The sequence below is a fragment of the Electrophorus electricus genome, chromosome 3 (genome assembly GCF_013358815.1).
Source record: "Electrophorus electricus isolate fEleEle1 chromosome 3, fEleEle1.pri, whole genome shotgun sequence".
NCBI classification, from domain to species: domain Eukaryota; kingdom Metazoa; phylum Chordata; class Actinopteri; order Gymnotiformes; family Gymnotidae; genus Electrophorus; species Electrophorus electricus.
The window spans coordinates 22254725-22276692 of record NC_049537.1 but is presented as its reverse complement, the minus strand read 5'-3'; the positions used below and the strand labels follow the sequence as shown (position 1 = coordinate 22276692).

The following is a 21968-nucleotide window of genomic DNA, read 5'->3' as shown; positions in this document are numbered from 1 at the left end:
TCAAATTGATCGTAAAATTATACTTTTGACATTGGGAAAAAAATAAATAATTGGTTATGATTAGTTTTGGATCCTAGACACTTATGGACGCACTCCAGTACAGTAGATGGCGCTACGGCGGCAAAAATGCGATGGAATATCACGCTCATAGTCGTACGGCTCTGACAAGCAACAAAGGGCGCAGACGATGTAGGTAGCCTAGTCTAGCTGTATTTGACATTCGTAATAAAAATTTATTTGTCAGTGTTAATATGCAAGAGGTTGGTGGCCGAACTGTGAATATTAATATTTAGCTAAATTAAGATTCCTAACTTGGAAATTAACCCACGATATCTTAGTTAACTAGCCAGCTAGCTGTCTATGTGCCGAAGTAGATTGTCCTATTACGCTACTTTGTCTTTTTAATAGCTGAATTGTGTTTTATTATTCTCCATATAGATTAATAGCATTATTAGGAGGTTTGAGGCCCGTACTATCATTTCCAACGATGGTGAATGTATTAAAAGGAGTTCTCGTGGAATGGTAAGACACCACTAAGTTTTCACCTAGGTAGCTTGCTAGATTATTTTGCTTTTGGTTCTCTGATCGTATGTCGTCTGGACTTGTTCACATTGTCAAAATTAATGCCTTTGTTTCAATCTCTAGCGATCCTGCTATGAAGCAGTTCCTTTTGTATCTGGATGAGACGTCAGCGTTGGGGAAAAAGTTTATTATTCAGGACCTGGACGATACACATGTTTTTATTTTGGCGGAAGTTGTGCAGATACTACAGGAGAAAGTAGGGGAACTCATGGACCAAAATTCCTTCCCTATCACCCAGAAATAAACTCTGGAGTCTCGACTTCTCTCTTTCCCTCTTTTGTCTGGTTTCTTTTGAGCTAGTTTAAAGTGCATTTTACTTCAACTTCATTGTCATCTTCTGGCTACAATGAAAGAAGTCTTACCGGAAGCTTCCTAAGGCAAAACAACGCATGTAAACATCTAATAAGTGCAATATTTGTTCTGTTTTGCTGAGGAAAACGGCAGCGATATCAGATGGAATCCAGTATTTTGTGAATAAATGTGAAAGATAAGTTACACTGCACAACAGTTCTCTTCTGTTAAAAACATTTGCTTAATTTTATGAAGTGCTTCTTGCCATTGAAGACTTCAGCTCATGTTAATTCAGTGGTAAAATGTACTGTTCTCAGGCTATAGTATTTTAGCACTACTTATTTGTTGGCTGGATATAATGTGGTTATTCTCTTTCCTCAGGCTGCTACATAGACCTGCGATTGATACATAAAACCTACATTCTAATGAATGTTTTATTGTATGAAAGTACTAAACTGTTATTTTGCACCATGGCCATCTTGTGAAATCCATTTTCTAACTGGGCACAATTCTAAGCAATGTAAATTTTCATTTGAGAAAAGCTTTATCCCAGTTCTCAAATAAATTATAGCATTTTTAGGAAAAAAATATTTTAACGCAGTAATATGTATTTGACATTGTCTTTAATACGTCAAATATTTCTAAATAATCATTGAAAATAATCAGTTGGCTTAGCTTTAACTTTGCCTCCTAAATTATGTGTAACCAACATAGGGGTCTAGAGGCACTCTCGACATAGAAATCCCTAAAAGTTTGGTCCGTTCAGTGTTCTTTCTCAAAGGAAGGCGTTTACGTCTTTCCAACTAGGCCTGATCTTTCCGATGCGACAATCGGTTACTTCTACTGCCCCCAGTTGTAGGCTTAGGTTATTTTTGTTGCCTGCGGTTGAGCAAAGGTTACACGTTTAAATGTAATATTTGAAAAAACAAGAATGAATTACATGGATTCTAAAGAAAAGGAACATTAGGCCACATTGCTGAAAAGACTGCCCGTTTTGCAGCTAAGTTAATAAGATTTAAAAGAAGAGTATAGTAGGCTATTACAAATAGCTTTCCGTTTTTCCTACAGGCTTTGTGTGAAACTATTTGCGTTCACTCTGGAGGACGCTCAGGCACTGGGGCTTTTTTGGTAGACTAGCCCGCATCTTTGTTCATCGCGGCGATCGTCTCGCAGCGCCTGCCACAAGTTCGCATCGAGCCGCGAGCGTGCGCGTTCAGCCTGTAGCCGTTCACATACACTAATGGACAAAGCGTCTTCTCAGGTTACTGTAAATGAGACCACCTGTCTTAACAACGGCATTTCCATTTAACGGACTCAATCACCGGGAGGACCAGAAGCCATAATATGAAGAAACGTTGCATGGACATCGGCAAGCTTCGGAAAATGAAAAAGATCAAATTTACAGAAAAGATTTCCGAAAGGTAGGCTGCTGTGCTACGACACGTCTTGCAGACGGCACTGCTTTGTTGGTGCTATTGTTATTCCCGTTTGACGTGGATTGTGCACATATTCCTGCGTTAACTACGGTTGTATCCTTGATAAATAGACTGACTGCAGGAGCGTAATAGATCAGGCTTTACACGGTCAGCTTCGTAGTGATGCATAGACTACAGCAGGCCTTATCGATTAAATGTTGGTTAAATCAATATTGGATAGGCCTAACTCTTAGCTAATATTGCTTGTCCAAAAGCCAACCCGAATAGATTTTTTTTCGTCATCCATGGCCACCATCATTGCATGTGTGTAATGGGGTGTTTTGCAGTTCCAACTCTATTATTGTTATTAACCTATAAAAAGGAACGTCATCAAATAGAAACCCTTAATATATTCATTGCAGACAAGAACCAGATACGAAGAGCATAACTCTCTTCGTGACTAAACAAATTGTCAAGAAATGCGTAACAAGTTGGAATTAATTCGGGGCTATGTTAGAGGCTAGGCAATTGGTAGGAAATACTACGAGATACTGGAAGCAAAATAGCGCGACTATTTAATATTAGGCTATGTTTTGTTCGAATTCTAATGCAGAGTGATAACATGAATATACCCAGTTTATGCGCAAGTCGTCGAGAATCTTTGACCCAGTCCCCTGTCTGAAATCAGAGCTCATTGGAAATGTAAATTGTAGCTTTCTTAGTAATTCCCCGAAAATGATTTAACCCATACAACGTAACACTTTCCCGTTCCTTAAATAGCCGCGGCAAACACTTTAGGTGCTGATGCAGTTGATGAAATCAAATGTTGCCATGGTTACCAAACACAAAAGGATGTTGAAAGCAGCAGAGAATCGGAACAAAAGAATTGAAAACAATAGGTTATGGTAGGCTACTTCTACATTCATTAGGATAACGCCTTAAAAGACGCCTTCCTTGTATGTTGTTGGGTTTAGTTTTTTTTTTATTTTGATGTTTCACAGTTTAAACAAAGTAATCTAGACTATGGGAATCCAATCCGTGTATTTTCTGTTTATTTCATATTCAAGATGGACGGATTTTGTGGCTACCGTCATCAAGGAGGACACACGTTGTTTGTAGGAAATTTGTTACAAACGCAGAACAAGAAAGAATGTTTAAAGATTTTAAAAAATACATTTGATGGACCTAAAATGCTTGTTGAATTTTTAAAAACACATTTGTATTCTGAAAGCAAAATATAACAACAACAACAAAAACAAATCAAAGCCTTCATCATCAAACAGCTTGCCAGAATGGAGAACATTAATCAAAATGGCAGTTTTCCACTCATTACCATAAGTATATGTTTCCTCAATATTTTCAGTGCATACTCTTTCCTGAAGTTCATGGTTGTCTGGATTCTCGTGCTCTTGGCTGACTTTATTCTGGAGTTCAGGCTGGAATACTTGTGGCCTTGCTGGCTTTTTCTTGGAACTGTCTACACCACGTTCCACTGTCATGGGCTGGTATGCCATTTTTATTTTCATTGCTGAATCATTTGATTAATAATTATATTATTGTTACCATTAAATATTTTATTTCTGAATTAATTGTACAGAGTTTTTTTTAAGGGTACAAATATATACTGCTAATCTGTATTCCAGTCATACATTGCTGTTTGATTTGATTAGAGACTGTTAGTCTTGATCTTGTAAACACTGTTACATTTCTAAATAATCCTGAAGAGTCTTTTATTCCTGTAGATGATGCTCTTTCCCTTTCTCCTGTAGGCTATCTGTGTGGTTTTTGTGTGTGCAGCCTTCACCCTGGACGTGTTCTGCTTGATTTTTGTTCCTCTGCACTGGCTATTTTTTGCGGCCAGCACATATGTGTTACTGAACTACATATGGCACACAGGTGAGCAGTGGAATAAGGTGTTCTAGTTCTACTATGCCAAGGAAATTGTTTTTAAATGTAATTAATCATTTATTTATTTTCACTGAATACAATGCCTGTGGTGTTTTACTTCAGAGTAATTTTAGAGGCTTGGTTATTAATGTTTGAATGGACAGTGGATTCATGATTTTTGTGTTTATGTCACTGTTTTATTTTACAGAGAAGGGTATCTGTGTGTCCACTGTGACATTATGGATTCTCCTTGTGTATACAGAGGCTTCTCTCCGGCTGAGAGACCTCAAAAATCCATATGCCAACCTCTCTCACCTCTTCGCTGCACACTGGTAGGTTCTGCTTTTCAAAACCAGTCAGTTATGCAATTTGGCTGTCCTAAAGTGAGCCTCTCCCCTCAAATACATCTACATTGATCATTTACATTTGCAGCATTTAGAAGACGCTTGCCCAGAGCAACTTACAAAGGTGCTTTGTTGTTTCCATGGACATTAGTGTTTTGCTAGTACAAGGACAGAGGCTAAGAACCCCATCAAGCTAGAACCCCAGAATTATTTTTTATATCAAATATAACTTATATAAATATACACTGATCGGCTATAGAATTAAAACCACCTGCCTAATATTGTGTATGTATCCCTTGTGCTGCCAAAACAGCTCTGACAGGGGAGGCATGAACTCCACAAGACCTCTGAAGGTGATATCTGGCACTAAGATGTTAGTAGCAGATCTTTTAACTCCTGTAAGGTTGGGCCTCCATGGATCAGGCTGGTTTTTGCAACACATCCCATGAATTCTCACTTGGATTAAGATCTGTAGAATTTGGAGGCCAAATCAACACGCCGAACATTTGTTCCTCAAACCATTCCTGAACCATTTTTATAGTGTGGCAGGGTGCATTATCCTGCCAACAGAGGCCACTACTGCCATTAGGGAATACCGTTGCCATGAAAGGGTGTACTTGGTCTGCAACAATGTTGAGTTAGGTGATATGTGTCATAGTAACACATGCAGAGTCTTGGGTTCGAGTCCTTATCTGGGTGGAGTTTCCATGTTCTGCCTGTGTCTGCGTGGGTTTCCTCCAGGGGTGTACTACAAGCTGTAAGATTAATAACCAATCGAGTACCTTTCAAGTGCCTTTGAAGAGGTCTTCAGTCTTTGTTTGAAGACAGCAAGGGGCTCCACTGTACAGATCACCTGGGTGTTAGTGCAGAACAGTGTGTTGATGCCTGTCTCTTGAGAGATTCAAGATAAGCTGCACGAAGGGTGTGGGATTCAGTGCGATTCAGCAGTGGAGTGACGCGCAAGAACTTGGGAAGACTGAATACGAGCCGTTTCGTTGCATTCCAGATCAGTTGCAAGGGCCTAATGGATAACGGAGTATTGTCATGCATGTGTCGCTTAATGCCTGTCTTTCCTCACAGCATTGGGTATCCACTGGTGTACATGGGATTTGATGCAACCTGCTACTTCTCCAGCATCTTTAAACTTCGCACTCAAAAAGCGGTTCAGAGCGAGAACGATTTGCACCTGCATCTCATTCACCAGCCCCTACCTCCCTACATGCAGCTCTACTCAAAGCTGGGAGTGGAAGGTAAGGACAGCCTTTTCATTTGATAAGCTGTTTTGCTCTTGCTGTTATGAGGAAAAGATTTCTGACCTGGAAAGCTAAACCTCTATATTTCAGTATTTGAAAATGACTCTGTCTGCACTTAGAGTCCAAATGGAGGACCAAACCGGGGCCCATGCAATACCAGTGTCAAAATGATGCCATCGTATCAGAGGACCAGGAGGACTGCCTCCAGCTTCACAGATTTCAGGGGAGGATGGAAAAAGATGCAGGGGATGCCAAGACGAGAGACGTGACCCCGCAACCTCCTGGGTCCAAACAGCACGGCAGTGAAGCTCGCTTGGGCTCTCCGCCTGACATCCCAGAACACCTACCTCAGGAGGAGCAGAGTGGCAGAGTTCAGAAGGCCTCCAAGGGCTCGCAGGCTAAAGTGCAGAGGAACTCTTTGAACTCCATGGCCAGCAAAGGGGAGAAGAAGCTGAAAAACCCCAAAGCCATCATCTCCAGTGGAGAGGCAGGGGAGAAGAGCTCCTCAACCATCCAGAGTCTTCAGAATCCTCACACCGAGCAGATATCTAAGTAATGCATACTGGCCATTCCCCCCTTAAAGCTAGTAAATTACAGCACAGGAGCAAATGTTTTTACAACCGTGACCTTGTGTCTGCCACAGACTAGAGCAAGAGGTGCGGAAATTGAAGGTGGAACTGCAGACGAGCAGGCAGAACGAGCAGGAACTCCGCAGTCACATCTGCAACCTCACCAACAGCGAGAGCAGTCTGCGGCCTGAAGTCTCACTGCTGAGACATGCCAATGAACTCCTGCAGAGCAAGTGAGAAACTGAACGTTCACCATGCTTTTTTTTCCACAGACTGTCCAGTAATGCTAACATCACGCATGCGTATGGATGCGTTTTACATTTGATATGTTTGACACAGATATTCACTACTATTCTAAGCTCTTCTCATTGTTCTTAGACTTTGGGTACACTTAAGCTGCTGAAGGAATCTTGTGCTGTGTCTCCTGATCTTAGTTCTTTCTTTTTTTCCCCAGGCTTCAGTATCTGACAAAATCCAGGCAAAAGGACAAACAAAGCTGTGCCATGTTGGAGAAGAAATCCAGGGCAGAATCTGAGAGCAGAGTAGCGGTGGAAAAACAACTAGCAGAAGTTCGGTCGCAAAAATTTGACGAGGCAGCCTTTTTACTCCGCAGTGCATCGAACAGGTATGAAAGAAGGGAATGTAGTTGCACACCAGTGGATTTGTTACCATAAACCTGCAGCCTGCTCGATTGTTTGGGATTATTTCTCCTTCTGCTCTCTTTTCCCATTTTGTAAATGATCTTTGGTAAACACACTTTGAAATCAAAAGAAGACACGACACAGCCATTTCAATTATGAAAGCTTCCTTCAGTGTGGACATTTCACAAAGCAATTTTCCTGTCAGTTCAAAACCCTGTATTTTCTCCTATCCACTAGGCAGGAACACAGTGAAACCCAGCTGTTAAGGAAAAAAGCTAGAGATCTAGACACAGAATACAAACAACTACAGCTGGACTATCAGGGGAAAGAGAATCGAGTGCTAGCTCTAGAAAAAGAAGTGGAGGTAAAGCTTTGTGGTTTTGGGCAACACGTCTGAATAGTTGTAACATTTTGTTTGTGGTTTTGTGTGTTTCCATTGTTTACACATGACATCTGTGGGTAGTGGTGGTCTGGTAAGCTTGTTGCTTGTTTGTGTTTGGGTGAGAATTTCTGAGGCAGTGGTTTCACCCACTAGTTGTGCAATGCTTATGGTTGTAGTTTTTATTGTTTCATTTTATGTTGTGTGTGTCATCTGTTTTTAGTGGTGATATATGTACCATATATAACATAAAGCATGCTAAGACATAAGCCTTTCAGAAAACTGTGCAACCAATTAAGTATTTTTTCTTTGGTGATGAAGAGGAACTTTTTTTTAAAACTCTTTCACCCTTTAACAACATTTTGTTGGATGTTAAAGCAGATACCTAATGAGTAGTCATGTAATAAATCATTAGTCACACACACAAAAAAAACAGTGACTAACAGTCAAATTAATTAATGTTCTTTGTCATGTTTCATCATGTCAATATATATTTTACTATTTCATGTTAATAGCAAATAAATGTAGTTATTTATAGCTATTATCAAACTACTCCAAATATTCAAGACACCCGTTTTCTTTAGTATTTTACAGTCACAATGAAGGGGAAATGTGAGGGCTGGTTTGCTAAGCATATTTAAGACTAGGTTTAAGACTAATCTTGGTCTGAGAAACTGGCCTCTTAAGTTTAGTGCGGGCACCCATCCTGCATCGCCCGTGTTTCTCCACAGTTCAGTCTGGACCAGTGTCCCTTCCTAAGGGCATACGCAGTACTATCACGTCATGACCACTGGTCTCTGGACAAACACTGGAACCATTTCACATTTATGATTGGACAGAGTTGCATCAGTTTCAGAGTGAATGTACGCAGCAATCAAAAGAGCCACGAAATCGAATGCAGGATGAGTTCCCGGCCAGCTTTAAATGAAAACAGCTCGTGTCCATGCTATATTCGTAATAGGCAGATCTGTATCTCACGCGTGCTGTCTGCTTACGTGTCCCTAGACCCTCCAGAAGCACAGATGCACAGAGCAGGAAGCAGATGCCTTGCTCTCAGCCCTCTCCTCCCTGCAGGACAAAGCGCAGCATTTGGAGTACAACCTAAGTGCTGAGACCCGTCTCAAACTGGACCTGTTCTCTGCACTGGGCGATGCACGGCGGCAGCTAGAGATAGCCCAAGGTTAGTCCTTGCCATCATCTAGCTTTGAGAACTTCCATCCCTGATCTAGGCAGCTCATTTTGCCAAAATGTGTTCTCCACAGTTAGGCTGATGAAGCAGGACCAGGAGATCAGGGAGATGAAGCAGAGGATTGCTGAGGTCATGGCTGTCGCTCCAGGCATGTCCTATGTGGCTCCACGCTCATCTGCGCCCCAGTACCTCAAGTTCCTCAACTCAGAGCGCTACGTCCTAAACCCCCGGGGCCTCATGTACCAGTGTCTTAAGAAATAGGCATGGCAAAGGATGAAGTGGAGGTCTTCCCCCCAACCCCCATCTGGATCTGCTCCAAAACAAAAGGGGGACCCAGTTTGTCTTGATTGTTGGTCAGGCAGTTTGCATGGGCTTCCCTGACAATGCCAGCAGCCTTCAGTTGAGACAGTAAGGAGATCGCTTGTTTAGATGAGCTTTCTTTATGCGAGCCAGTGGTTTTTGAGAACTCAATGCTGATTGTACATCTGATTTGTGGTGCTACAGAAGTACAAAAGAATGCAACACTGGCAGATTTTGTTTTTAAAGGTACTTTGAAACTTGCTATTTACATGACGAGCTGCCATTCAGAAAAGTTTTGACTCCTCACTTTGCGAAGACCACCAAGATGACATGCTAGGGTAAGGGTGAAGAGGCATTGACTATTTTCATGAAAACAGCAGGCCCAATGGCTCATGAAGTAATGTGCCTCAATAATATTTAAACAACTTCAATTTATATAAAAAGCCAATACCTAATGTCAGTTATGTGAATATAAGTGCTTTGTACTGTTTTGTATTCCTTTTTACATTATACACATTGTAAAGGAATTGACTCCAAAAATGTTTGTAGGTTTTCATGTCTTTGGACCTGTTGCCTTTTTATGTGTCAATGGGGTGTTTTTTATGAGATATTTATTTTTCTGGCTTGATGTACTTTTCCCTAAAACTTAATGATATTGAATTAACCATGTGTTGGTCTGCATGCTGACTAATGTATATGATTGTTTTGAATAATAAAAGAAATAATGATCATTTTTGATGTTTAATTGTGCATTTGTGCAAGGGCTAATGTCTTCTTCCAATTTTTTTTGGAACAAGTAATAAAATACTTTTCAAAGTCTATCTCTGTAACTGACCCCACATTTTGTCCTCACCTGAACTTTACTGGCTGGAGTTTATTATGGGTAACAAAAGCTCTTCACTGAACAGATACAAACACAAGAGACTCACAGAAATGCTCCAAGTGTCATCTTTATATCAAGAACTGGTGTAACCTTTAAAAAGATACAGAATAGGAACTGTGTTGTCAAAGCAGTTACAAGTTACTGTTCTGTTGTGTGTGGGGGAGAAATGAACAAAGATGATTGCTTTGAGACCAAAAGTGTCCATCACAGTCACACTGACAAAGCTGGAGATTTAACTACAACCTTCCGCTGTTTGGTTCTACATCAATGCCATACCATCTCAAGTAGTCAGATTGGTGGCTATTAAAATGTGGTGTGCTTCTGGACTACAGAAGCAATTTTTATGAGTGCGATACATGTTGAATTGTAAAGATTTCATTGTTAACTGCAGAGGCTCCCTGCTCCTGGAGAACTACCATCTCTGCAACCTGCTTTGCAACCCTAGTGTAACCAAACAGACCCAGTTTACACTTTTTACATATGAAAATTTAGGCAATTGTTATTCCAGTTGAGCTAAACTTCATTTAGGTGACACCTTGATTGCTGTATATATTAAGTTGATCATTTCCAACAATTACATACTGGATGAAAATGCACAGCATTCACTGCTGCCAAAATAGCGTTACCTCTGACCGACTGGTTGATTTGGCCAATTGAGACCAAGAAACTTTCCCAATCTGAATATCTGAATTTGAGAGCAAAACAAATCAAACAAGATACTGTCACAGTAGCTTTTTATACAAAATAAACTCAGCTTATGCCAAATAGTTTATGATTCTGCTACAAACCTCAAAAATTGAGTCACATATGATTCTCATAATTCAATTGGAACAAGCTTGAGTTGGTGCAAAGAAGCTGGTATAGAAGTGGATTTAATTAATATACATCTGTTGTTCCAAAGCCCACCACAATAAATGGGAAGTATTTTAATTATAAAGTGTATATGGAGGGGAATAAGAAATTAGTTTTGAAGAATTTAAACTAGCAAAGCTGTACACGTTAAATAATCAATGACCTAGCTGAAGACCTTTTTTTCCTTCTACAAATTACCAACCACAGCAGTGAAACATTTCTTTTTATCCATGACACTTGCAGTTACGAATTCATTAGATTCCATCCCAACCATCCTCAAACACTAGTGTGAATCTGCTAAAAACAGACTCACTTTGACCGAATTCAGGCAAAAGCACTTTCTGCATTCAAGAACATCTTTAAAAGATATAGTAACTTCAGTTATTTTTAACATGTCTAAAGAGTGTGTCATGTAACAAACAGAAACTGCATATCTAATCAGCAGATTCAAAAAAGGGACAAATGAAATGTAATCTAAACATGGGCCAATTGTGTCTTTTCTTCATCATTAGAAGGCACATATTAACAAAATTATACATATGATGCAGATTAGTAAATCTACCGAAACTCTATTTGTCTTCTGTAGGAGTCATATAGATGGGGTGGAAAATGGTCAAACCAAGTGCCCTTTCCCTACGCACCATTAAGATGAATACAGCAAACAAGAGCATACATTCACAAATAGTTGCCACAATGCCGAGAGTGAAACACACTTTCAGATAGTCCTTATGTATACAATGTAGATAAATAATGTGCATTTTACCCCACCCAACACTGACAGCCCCACCCTTTCACAGTATTGTCGTTAAGTGAATTTTGCATTGCAGGTCAAATATTTAACCACAGTTTATGTTTACCTTAAAGATGCTCTAATTAAGACTTTCCTTTGTATTTTCTGAAGAGCCTGCTACTGTTGATAATGACAAAAAAAAGGATTTTCTCTGACCAAGGTTAGAGATAAATGATGTTTTCTTGTGAATCAATGCACATGTAGCACTTGTAGAACTTGTAACAGAATACACACATTCGTACCATTTGTACAAGTCTGTGGCAGGACTTATGAAGAGCCATTACAGGAACAGAAGCATTGGTGACAAAGAGCCTGCTTAATGACGCTCATTTAACATTCTGAAAAATGATAACTAGTGCACCTTAAAATGGCAGGACAATGACAGCCAGTTAATGTGCGGCATCATGAGAACTTGATAAAGCCATAAACAATGGGCTAAAGTAGGACAAGAGACCTGTTCAATCTGGACGTGATGACACACAAGGTGCTCCAATAAAGAATAAAGTGGGCTGTTCCAATAATTAAAAGAAAGAAAAATAAAGAACCCATCACACACATACCACAAATAAAAAAGAAAAAGAAAAACTTGTAATACTGAATTGAATACAACCTTGTTTTTCTTCTTTTAAAACAGAGAAGCTGACGGCTACGCTGAGAGAATAAATGTACAAACATCCGGCAATCCTTCAGCCCCCCACAACGGCGTGCGTGAAGAACTGAGCGCAGGAAATCACCATCTGAGCGCAAGTCAAAGGCCTCCGGACCCATCGCCGCAAAGCGCTCATCCAGACCTCAAAGCAATCAAGCGGAAGAGTTGTGTCCCGTGCGTGAGAAGTGGTGGAGAACAGAGGTACCAAATCTGCCCTCTGCTATGAGGAAACTGTGACAGGGTTCAGAGAGCCATTCCGACTGTAGAACTTGGAGAAGGCCTCCTCCAGCACGGTGGCAAGACGCGTTTGATCACCCTTCAGACAGACAGAATTAGAGTCAGTTTGTCAAAGTAGGAGACAGTCAGAGAGTAAGAGATTTGCAGGGGGCTGAGAACACAGAAGTTATAATTAGCAAGATCAACAACCAAATACAAAAAATATATTACCAAAGCATTAGACAGAGCAGGCAGAGTAAATACAAGAAATGAACAGCCATGATATTTATCAGACTACACAGAGTTAACACAAATGGTTGTGTTAAGAAAATGTAGAAATGGATGAGAGATATATGAAAGGAAAGATAACTGGAGAGAAGAACATGAGTGGGTGAATTTTACAGATGGTCTGGCATCAGCTTTCACACAAGAGCCAAGCTAAACAGATGACTACATTCAACCAATTAGGCAGTATTATTTCAATCACCACTAGTCATCCTCCAGCTACTTACCATCTTACACAGGTCTGGGTAAGAGGATGCTCAGTAATAATTACTTACAGAGCAGACGGAGCATAAACGGGCAAGAACCAATTCTAAAGAAAATCCTAAATCTAAAGACAGCGGGCAAGATGTCCAACACTTGAGATTATATCAATGATGTTCTAGAAGCAGCAATAAAGACAACCAATGGTTCCATCCAAAGATCCCATTTCCTTGATGAACAATTTATTTTTGGTAGACATATGGCATCAGCATCACCCACTGTGCTGTCAATCAAACTCTGATCCAGGAGGATTAAAAGGCTGCATGTCACTATGGGGCAGGTTACTGTGGTCACATTTTAAAAAAAGCTCTGATGAAAAAGCTTAAAAAGAAAGAAGCAACTGGTCTTTAAAATAAAAACAGCACTTTAATTTTATTATTGTGGCTATTTTGAAGTGTTAACAAGGAAACAATTCTCCAATAAATAATAACATTTTCTGAAGCAATGCCCGACAAACAGGACTTTTCAGCACTTAACATCAGTTTGCGCCCACAGGTGTGAAATGTGTGTAAGGGCTCACCTCACTGATGAAACCAAGCTGCACCAGCTCCACAGCAAGATCCTGCACGTTCTCATCTACAGACACAGCAAAGCAGCATCAACAGCACATCACTATGATATTAATGATAGCTTGGAGAGACAGCATACTTTAAATGGTTAATGAGAAATATGGAAAAAGCATTTTTACTGGTTAACCGAATTAAAACTGTGGCATCAGTCTCTTTTAGCTACAGTGGAGAGAAGAGTGTAGTCTTTTTTTTGCTCCTTCCTTTCAAATTCAGATTCACAAACAAGAAAGCAGTCCAGCAGTGTCTAGGCGGCACTGTACTTACTTGGTGCCAAATCACAACTCAAGTGTCTGTTGAGTTTATCTTCCAGCTTCAGCAGCAAGGTCAACTGGGAAGAAAGAGAGAAGGCCCAGCGATTAGTGATTCACTAGAGCACAACGTGTCCCATTATCAGCATATAAAACAAAGACTCACGTGATGTTTTGCCCCTTCCTCCACAGGCTCTATGTTGCACTGCATTTGCAGCACCTTAAACGAAAACAAGTGACCATCAGGAAACAGCTATACACGCACTGGACTACTGAGTATGCAGCTTTGATGGCCAGATGTGAGAAGCACCCTAAAGACATGATTTATGAAGACAGGATGTGCAAAGCTAAGTGTCCAGCTAAATGTTTACATTTGGCCTTTTGCTTTTACTAATCTACGTGCATGTCAAATGTGACTCGCTCGCTACTGTTGGCATACGCCCCCTGGATTATCTTGCTGTCTGAGTGTGACGCAATTGGGTGTTTAACTCTTAAGACTTTCATTGGACATGCTCACATGCTTCCTCAAACACTAATCATTAGATCAACCAATCTTGCCAAACTCTCTGTAATGGAAATTCCTAACCAGAGCACTGACTTGTACAAAGTTAGTTAAAACAGCTCAGCTGTGCCACTGGAATCCAAATTCCCTGTTTTAGCTTGGATTGTAGTCAGCATTAACCCTGCTTTGGAGAAGATATCCCAGTCTCTCTGACTAACAACGCCTATGCATCAACTACAATACAGGTGTTATGTAAATAAGAATTACTACATGCGGTACTAAAAAAAGTGCGTTTTCATTACTTTACCCCATTTTTCTCTCAATTTTAGTAATTAAGCCATTGCCTACTCATCATGTAGCTAACCTTCCCCTGACAAAACTACCACCAACTCTGGAGGGTTCAGGCAAGCACACCTAAGAAACACATGAAGCTATGCACCACATCTTTTTGAACTGCTGCCCACGCTGCGACACAGGGCAGAGCTAATTGCCCTGGTCAGCAAGCGTGAGCAGACAGACGTCCATGGCTGGGCTAGTGTCACTGTGATTGATGGGACAGAGTAATTCATGCCTCATATCCAAAGAGCAGATCCAATTTTGCTATCTTGAATTTCCAGAGAACCCTCGATGATAGGGTGAACACTCTTCTGTTGCGTCACATGGGAGCCCTGAAAAAATGTGTAAAACGTCCTGGTGCACCTGCTGTATCAATTCATTGCTTTTCCTCACCTTCCTGGTCTCGAGCTCTGCAGGTTCTGGCGTGGGCGTTTTGACAGAGGGCGGCACAATGGGGGACTTCACTGCTTCTTGCTGGGGCTGCTGGGGACAGGGCATGCCAAACGCTGTCAGCGGATAGATCCCATTCCTACACATGCACAAAAGCACCCTGACTTTAGCTTACAGCACAGACTTCAGCACCTTCAAAACAAATGGACACAGGAACATACAGAGCTTTCACAAAGCAGAATACAGATTCTTTTAAACCTCGACACACTATAAGAACGTGATATTTCTTTGATGGTTCTCACCTCACATCTTCAAGGAACTTGTCGAGTTCCAGAGCAGGAAACTGGGAGAGTCTACAGAAAGAGAGACTAATTAATCCCAAACATTAAAAAAACCCGCAGCACAGCAAGCAACACAAAACCTGAAACCAGGGCAAAAACCCTCAGGGAGTAAGCAAGTTATGCTACTCTGCGATTTATACAGTGGCTGTGCTGTGATTACTGTGCTCAACCTCCTTACTGTAAGGGATGTGATAAGAGGCACAGACAGCAGGACCAACACTCACTTCAGCTGCACTGCCTTCCTCTCCATGATCACCAGATTAGGGTCCATGTTCTTGGTGATTTCCTCTAAAGCATTCTCAGGGATCATGTCTACAACAAAAAGTGCATTTACTCAAATCAGTCCCAAGTAGTCTTGCCTGATATTGCTTACTGTTTTAAATTCAAATCAGAAGTTTGAAAGGTGAAAGTCTGCCACAGGACTAGCACCTGTGTATATAATCAGTCAAACTACACATACCGTTGGTGTTTGACATCTCTGCTGCTAAAAGCCAGCCGGCACATTTAACAGAAGCATCTCCGTCACCCTCTCTCCCTCTCTCACACATGCATACACAAACCAGCATTTGCATGCACACACAAACCAAAATGCACACCCACATGCCAAGTCATACCCCCAGACAAACCAACCCCACCCCTGCCAACCAATACAACCCAATCAACATATACATGTTGGTTTCTGCAAGAGAGCAGACTCACGTTGATGGCTGACAATACAGTGGGCCGCCAGTAGCTTAAGCTGAGGCACCTCGAACAGAGCAGGATGGAATAGCAGTTCTCTGGCTGTTGGCCTCCTACTTGGATCCACCTCCAGACATTTCTGTATAAACTCCTTCACATTCACACATACATAGTCAAACAGAAAGAGACACACAAATATGGGCTTGAACACATGGCAAATTAAATGATTTTTTTTAATAGTAATTCAGCCACTGTGTGTGCAAACAGGGATCTAGTTTTGTCGACTGGCATTTACTTGGTGCTTTCAATTATCATTTAATGTGCGGGACACAGGACACACTCTCACCCGCTGCAGTGGATCTTCCAAGGACTGGATGGCACTGTTAATGGCTTCTTGTGACACATAGGACGATTCACCATTGCTTTGTATTTCCAGCACAGCCATCTGTGAATACACAGAAGGGAAACTGAGCCAACTGCTCTGGGTGTTCCACAGCTTTACTCTGGAGCACTGGACTCTGCACTCACCTCCAAGGCACACATTCCAAAAGAATAAATGTCTACGGCTGTGGTGACATTGGCAACAGCTGGAAGTGGAGAAAAAGGGACAGATGTCAATGCTGAAGTCTCATTCCAATGTTTAATTACTTACCATTAGAATAAATGTAAACAAGACAGCAATTAACATTGTTAGATATACACTGAATCTGTTTAGAGGACAAATTTCAGGTGGCCCATCTCAGCAACCAAGTTCATTCAATGAAGCTATTCACTTCAAGCAATTTATGTTTACTTAAAACAGTGCATATTATAAATCAATTGTTTACCCCCATATTCTGGTGCAAAGAAATGCAAACTCTTCTGCTCCTCCCGACAGGTTTTAACATGGTTATTAATGGTGTCAGGAGCAACTGCAAAAGGAAATAATAATCACTTCAATAAAAGGCATAGCTCTTCAACTCCCACATGCGCTCCTTGAATACAGCATTCCGCAACAGCCCACCTGAGCCGATTTTAATCAGGCCGTTGTGCTGTATGAAGATAGTGTCACAGGTCAGGTTCCCATGGATGATTGGGGGCTCACATGAGTGCAGGTAACTGTGACAACAATGGAAGGTAAGGGGAGAGGGCACAAACAGAGCACTCTAGCAGTAAATCATCAAATTTACTCTAGCAAATAATCAAAAGTGATCAAGTGTCATAAAAACTGACCTTAGAGCAGATAATATCTGAGTACACCAACGCTTCCATGCCTAGGAGAAGATCATACACAGGACATTGGTTCAGCAGTATGACGTTAAGGAAAACATGGCAAGACTTCTGCATTTCCTCAGTGATATGAGCAGGACTGTTTAAAGCCAGACCATTACCATTTACCTATCACTAGAGGAAATTAAATTTTCACAGAACATCATCCAACTTACCTTCAGGCCTTTTAGATTAGCATAAAATGACAACACAATTTTTGAACCTTTTTAAAATGTTCATACCTTTTCATTCATAGTCTTATGATTTTTCTTTGTCTTTTTCAGAAACTGCTTCAGACTCCCTGAGGACATGTACTCCGTTATAAAAATAACCTGATCGGAATAAAAAAGTAATTCAGTTAAAACTGCAATGCAGAACAAAGCTGCACTTCAGGTATTCGTGGTCTATTCATATTTAGACTGTAATTATTCATGCATGAGGCAAGTGTCCTATTTACTAATAAAAGTAAGGTATATTTAGCAGGTACCGAATGTATGCTATCAGTATACACACACACACAGGCCTATTTGATTAATGAAACAGACCTATACATATTTTAATAGGTTTGGATGCATGGGATACAGTAATTTTATTTATACCATCAACACTTCATTTAAAAAACAGAAACAATATGATAAACAAATTCTCACATGCACTGACATTGTATACATCTTTGCACTTGTGCCAAAAGGCAAATATGCAATCTCCTACTTTTAATCTGAGACTTGTCATAATTCAGTTGCTTCCTGCAGCAGTACTTTAACTTCAGTTTGGGCTTTGCTGAGTCACTCACCCTGGCTCTGTTCTCTTTCACATCAGCCCAGTACTTGTGAAACTTGACAATATTCAAATGCTCCAGCTGAATCAAGTTATCAAAGACTGCTTTCACTTTCTCCTGAAAAAGACACGTTTATTAATAAAAAAGCATCCTAAAGGCACACTCTGAAGACTTGGGCATTCGTGAGACTATATTACCCTGATGAATATTTCTGCTTTTCTGAAAAGTCCTGTTTCCAGGCCAAAACTTTGCATTAACCATGCTCAGTTTAATTAAAGCATGCAATGCATTCATGGATTATAAAAGCACAGAAATCATATTTATACAATTTCTTATTTATAAGTCACAACTTTCTATTTGCATAACTTTCCAATTATCACACTAAGATGGCCACACAAAATTCAGACTACTTATAGAACAACCTTTGCACAGTGGCCTCAAATTAAGATGCATGTTCCTTTAAAAATGTTTGCTCGTGTGTGTTTTGTGCGCCTAACAGAAATACTAATTAAAAATAAACCATGACTCTTCCTTAATAAAAGGCATTAAGAGTCTCAAAACCCTTTACAATCAAGACCCTTCGAGCATCTTAAACGCATATCTCAAGTGCAGCTATGGAACAAATGTTTGCAACCAACTTAAAATGTTAATACATTAGGCAGCAGTGTGGCATGTTCACACAATTTACAGTATTAATTAGATTGCCTATAATAGACATCAGGTGATCAACTTGTAAGGTAAAAATGGATAAATTAAAATAGGTTTAACAAAACCATTGTTTTACTATGCTATTTTTTCATTAGTCATCTGTTTAACTTGATAGCTGATTACCTAGTAGACACTAGGCTACTTTCACTTATATGGATCACTGCAAGGTTTGTTAGCAGCAAACTGATGGCTTTTTATACATATTCTGAGAATCAAGACAGTAAATTGAAACAAATTAGGAGCGTGATTTTAGTCACATGCTTCAAGTTCAATGTATGTTATCAACACAAGAAAGAATTCCACCCCCCCCCCCCCCATCCCATTTACTTATATTTTAGTGTACCTAATACTGCAAAACCTCACATACCTGATAGATTACCATTCCCTTTGGCTGCCCTATCTGTCTAACCTATAACTGAACTAATTTATAATAATTCTTTAAAATATCAAATGTACTTCTCTCAAGAGTTGAAAAGCATGTATACAAGACAAAAAAAAAGGCTGATCCATTGAACAGAATGTGATTAAAGGCTCACTAGACATGATTCTAAAATGAACTCAGATGTGAGAGACATCTGAATGTACGCAACCACAGTGAAAAACTCTGTTCAATTAAAAGCAAAGCTTCCCATAGGCTTGTTAGTCAACAGGTCCAACCACTCTGGGTAAAGGGCTTACAGCCACAGGGAACAGTGAGCCAATACTGCTTGTACACCAGCCCAGTAAGGTTCTTAACATGCACTGTATGTAGCTAATACACAATAATGATATGTCTTAGCTATGCTGAGAAGTGAAGACTAATACAGAAGCAACCTGCACCTGTGCCTTTACAAAAAGTAGGACTTTAATGTGAAATTCGTATCTCTTCTCTGTTCAATTTAGACAACATCTGATCCATGCTTTATTAGAAATAACATGCTCTGGTAGAAGGAGGGAAAGCTGAGATATGCTGGAGTTGTCCCATACTCTGGCATAATTAATCTGATCTGATGACCCCCATGAATCTTAAAACAAGACACCACAGTGCTATGCTTTCATGATGATTCGATCTTACCTCCTGCAGTTTGAAATTTTTCCTCTCAGAGAACATGACCTCATTCCACACAACCTCCACACCCTCCTCTGTGTCCATGGCTAGATAAGCATTATCAATTCCTGGAACATTACGCTGGTTTACCTGGAGAAAGATGTTACGCACTAATGACAAATCTGTCCTTCTGTACTTGAGTCATTCTTCAGACAAACAAGGTAATTATTTTGAAATCAATTTGACCTGACTAAAATAGAATGGAAACTTGCAGACTAGTTAACCTTTTACATACCTCACTACCATCACAAAGCATATTAGCTACAGCTAATTTAACTGAGAAAAAACTAAAACTAATATTTATATTATTGGTACTAATTGCTTAAACTGTGTGTAATAAGACATGTTTGTTTAACAGTAAGGATTTTTCCACTCAGAAACAATACAATAATAGATAAACAAACGATTACAGAACATAGAACCACCAAGAATCAGCAGCATTCCAGTCACCATACCTCCTCTCTGCGTTTCTGCCAGCGTCCACATGGGCTCTCTTCCAAAATCTCTGACTCGTCTTCACTCTCCTCCTCCTCATCCTCTGTTGCTGCAGCAGCAGCGGGTGGGACCTGAGTTACTGCAGACACTGGGGGAGACATCGATGAGACCCCCTGGCCAGTCGAAGCAGAGGCTGCCGTTTCAGGCTTTACTTCCATGGTGGATGTTGGAACAGGAGCAGAGGTCTGCTTTCCCTCTCCTTCAGACATCACTGATGGATAACTGACCGCTCTGTCCACAACCTCCGGTTAAAATTAAGTCCGGCTCGCTCACACCACAAGGGTGAGAGGCGGTTTCTGTAAAAGATATGAGGGTTAATGCGCGATGGAAAACCGTTGGAACACCGTTATATTTTGTGGGTAGACTTAAAAATAACCTGTCAAACAGAGAGGACTTATAATATGCAAAACAGATTGGCCGTTTGCTCCTATATATTTCGTTTCTGCTGTGTACAGTTAGAAACCCCAAGCTCCAATTGCCAAACATACGCCGAGGTGCGTTAACAAATGGCTAAAGATAATTAGTTTTCGTTTCACACTAGCGTGACTTCACTGGAAAAACTTGTTCCACCATCATCCTGTTTTTGTCCGGAACTTAACACTGAGGTCAGTTAATCAAGATTGACAGACCAATTTAGCTACCGTTAATTTAGCCTTTTAACAGAGACAAAAAAAACAAAACAAGAATATGAATAAAATGCAACTCAGTGTCAATCGTTACTGCAGTTTTAACCTGGCAAACTCACCCTCTTTAGCCAAAAACGCTCGGTGTCGCCAGTTTAACCGGAAAATCTGTAACGTTAGCTAGCTAACCTAGCTATCCAAATACAAACGTTACTATCTACATCCAGAAGGGGAAAAGAATGACTTGCAAGTCAGGAGACTGGAAACAAAGTTTTTTAATCTATACAGACTATTTAGCTATACAAATAACCAGTTGGTTATACAAATAATCATTCAGAAAAAAAACAGGTATTTAGCCTGACAACTGTTTTAGCTTGAGTTTACAGGCGGAAAAACGCTAGCTAAGATAGCGAAGGTTACCCAGCTAGGCACCAGAATTCGAAGTAGTGAAGGGGGCGTGCTATAGCTAGCTATTTAACAGCACTGGTGTAATGTTTAATAACCTAGTTCAAAAGCCTAAATTAAAAACAAGTCAGAGAAGCATGCTTACTTATAATATGACAGAAACCGCAAAATATAGTCGCGACAAATTGCGGAGTAATCCAAACAACGGGCTGACGGAAGCTGGTAATGTATCTAGCTAATTAGCTAGTCACGTCTCAGGAGATAGCTAACCCGCTAGCTAGCTAGAGCAGGAGCAACTAGTCTCGTTCCTAAAAACAATACGACTGACAATACAGAAGATATGTATTTCCTAAACGTCGTAGGTATATAACAGAAGACTAGCTCATGTATTTGAAATGATTACTTAATCCTATATTAACATTTTGCCAAACACTAAATATAAATGGCGACAGTTAGCGTTACAAGCGACACCTTCTATCGACTACTGTCTGTACTGCAGTGCGCGTCGCCTACCGCTACATTTCTTCTTCAGGGATTGTGAGTTTAAGTCAAGCGTATATAGCGCCACCTACTATAGCAACATTTTACAAGCTTTTGGATGATGTACATCAAGTGGCATAAATTAATGTATGTGTAATGCTCTTTATGCAACTGTCATGTATGAACTGATATTTAGAACTACGTAAAAACCAACACAAGCTACTTTATTAGAACCCCCCCCTTTAATTAATTAATGTTATTACTGATTTTGCCTTCTTAATTTTTAACATC

The 21968-nt window shown here is 40.3% G+C and overlaps 3 protein-coding genes across 5 annotated transcripts; 2 read left to right on the top strand and 1 right to left on the bottom strand.

Moving 5' to 3' along the window:
• The first annotated feature begins 118 nt into the window (after positions 1-118).
• Positions 119-1073, top strand: gtf2h5 (general transcription factor IIH, polypeptide 5). Of its 2 annotated transcripts, none has more exons than XM_026999069.2 (3): positions 119-189; positions 439-522; positions 646-853. In XM_026999069.2, the coding sequence occupies exons 2-3, from the start codon at positions 488-490 to the stop codon at positions 824-826; spliced, it is 216 nt and encodes a 71-aa protein (XP_026854870.1). In that variant the 5' UTR covers positions 119-189; positions 439-487; the 3' UTR covers positions 827-853. The 2 variants fall into 2 exon arrangements, with proteins under 2 accessions (XP_026854870.1, XP_026854880.1); XM_026999079.2 differs by having other exon boundaries at positions 181-260; positions 646-1073.
• A 1003-nt stretch (positions 1074-2076) lies between these two features.
• si:dkey-12h9.6 (macoilin) lies at positions 2077-9607 on the top strand. The gene is made up of 11 exons (XM_026999030.2): positions 2077-2294; positions 3652-3793; positions 4058-4184; positions 4384-4507; positions 5600-5769; positions 5892-6324; positions 6416-6574; positions 6796-6966; positions 7220-7346; positions 8367-8541; positions 8624-9607. The coding sequence occupies exons 1-11, from the start codon at positions 2218-2220 to the stop codon at positions 8809-8811; spliced, it is 1893 nt and encodes a 630-aa protein (XP_026854831.1). The 5' UTR covers positions 2077-2217; the 3' UTR covers positions 8812-9607.
• A 175-nt stretch (positions 9608-9782) lies between these two features.
• nrbp1 (nuclear receptor binding protein 1) lies at positions 9783-21682 on the bottom strand. Of its 2 annotated transcripts, none has more exons than XM_026998752.2 (18): positions 20915-21682; positions 20130-20465; positions 19642-19764; positions 17895-17996; positions 17344-17433; positions 17066-17106; positions 16857-16951; positions 16681-16764; positions 16382-16440; positions 16200-16298; positions 15872-16004; positions 15397-15484; positions 15134-15184; positions 14835-14970; positions 13770-13823; positions 13620-13683; positions 13307-13362; positions 9783-12340 (listed from the first exon to the last, which is right to left on the bottom strand). In XM_026998752.2, exons 2-18 carry the CDS (start codon positions 20376-20378, stop codon positions 12245-12247), a joined length of 1620 nt encoding a protein of 539 aa, XP_026854553.2. In that variant the 5' UTR covers positions 20379-20465; positions 20915-21682; the 3' UTR covers positions 9783-12244. The 2 variants fall into 2 exon arrangements, with proteins under 2 accessions (XP_026854553.2, XP_035380365.1); XM_035524472.1 differs by having other exon boundaries at positions 21343-21682.
• Between the last annotated feature and the right edge of the window lie 286 nt (positions 21683-21968).

Bases quoted from the DNA above. Each gene is read 5' to 3' on its own strand.
- gtf2h5 (XM_026999079.2), top strand. From the start codon at position 488: ATGGTGAATGTATTAAAAGGAGTTCTCGTGGAATG. The intron at 523-645 runs GTAAGACACCAC...TTCAATCTCTAG, and splicing joins AAAGGAGTTCTCGTGGAATG to CGATCCTGCTATGAAGCAGT.
- si:dkey-12h9.6 (XM_026999030.2), top strand. From the start codon at position 2,218: ATGAAGAAACGTTGCATGGACATCGGCAAGCTTCGGAAAATGAAAAAG. The intron at 7,347-8,366 runs GTAAAGCTTTGT...ACGTGTCCCTAG, and splicing joins CTCTAGAAAAAGAAGTGGAG to ACCCTCCAGAAGCACAGATG. The intron at 8,542-8,623 runs GTTAGTCCTTGC...TGTTCTCCACAG, and splicing joins GCAGCTAGAGATAGCCCAAG to TTAGGCTGATGAAGCAGGAC.
- nrbp1 (XM_026998752.2), bottom strand. From the start codon at position 20,378: ATGTCTGAAGGAGAGGGAAAGCAGACCTCTGCTCCTGTTCCAACATCC. The intron at 19,765-20,129 runs GTATGGTGACTG...ATCTTTCTCCAG, and splicing joins GGCAGAAACGCAGAGAGGAG to GTAAACCAGCGTAATGTTCC. The intron at 13,824-14,834 runs GTGAGGAAAAGC...TTTTCGTTTAAG, and splicing joins CAGAGCTCGAGACCAGGAAG to GTGCTGCAAATGCAGTGCAA.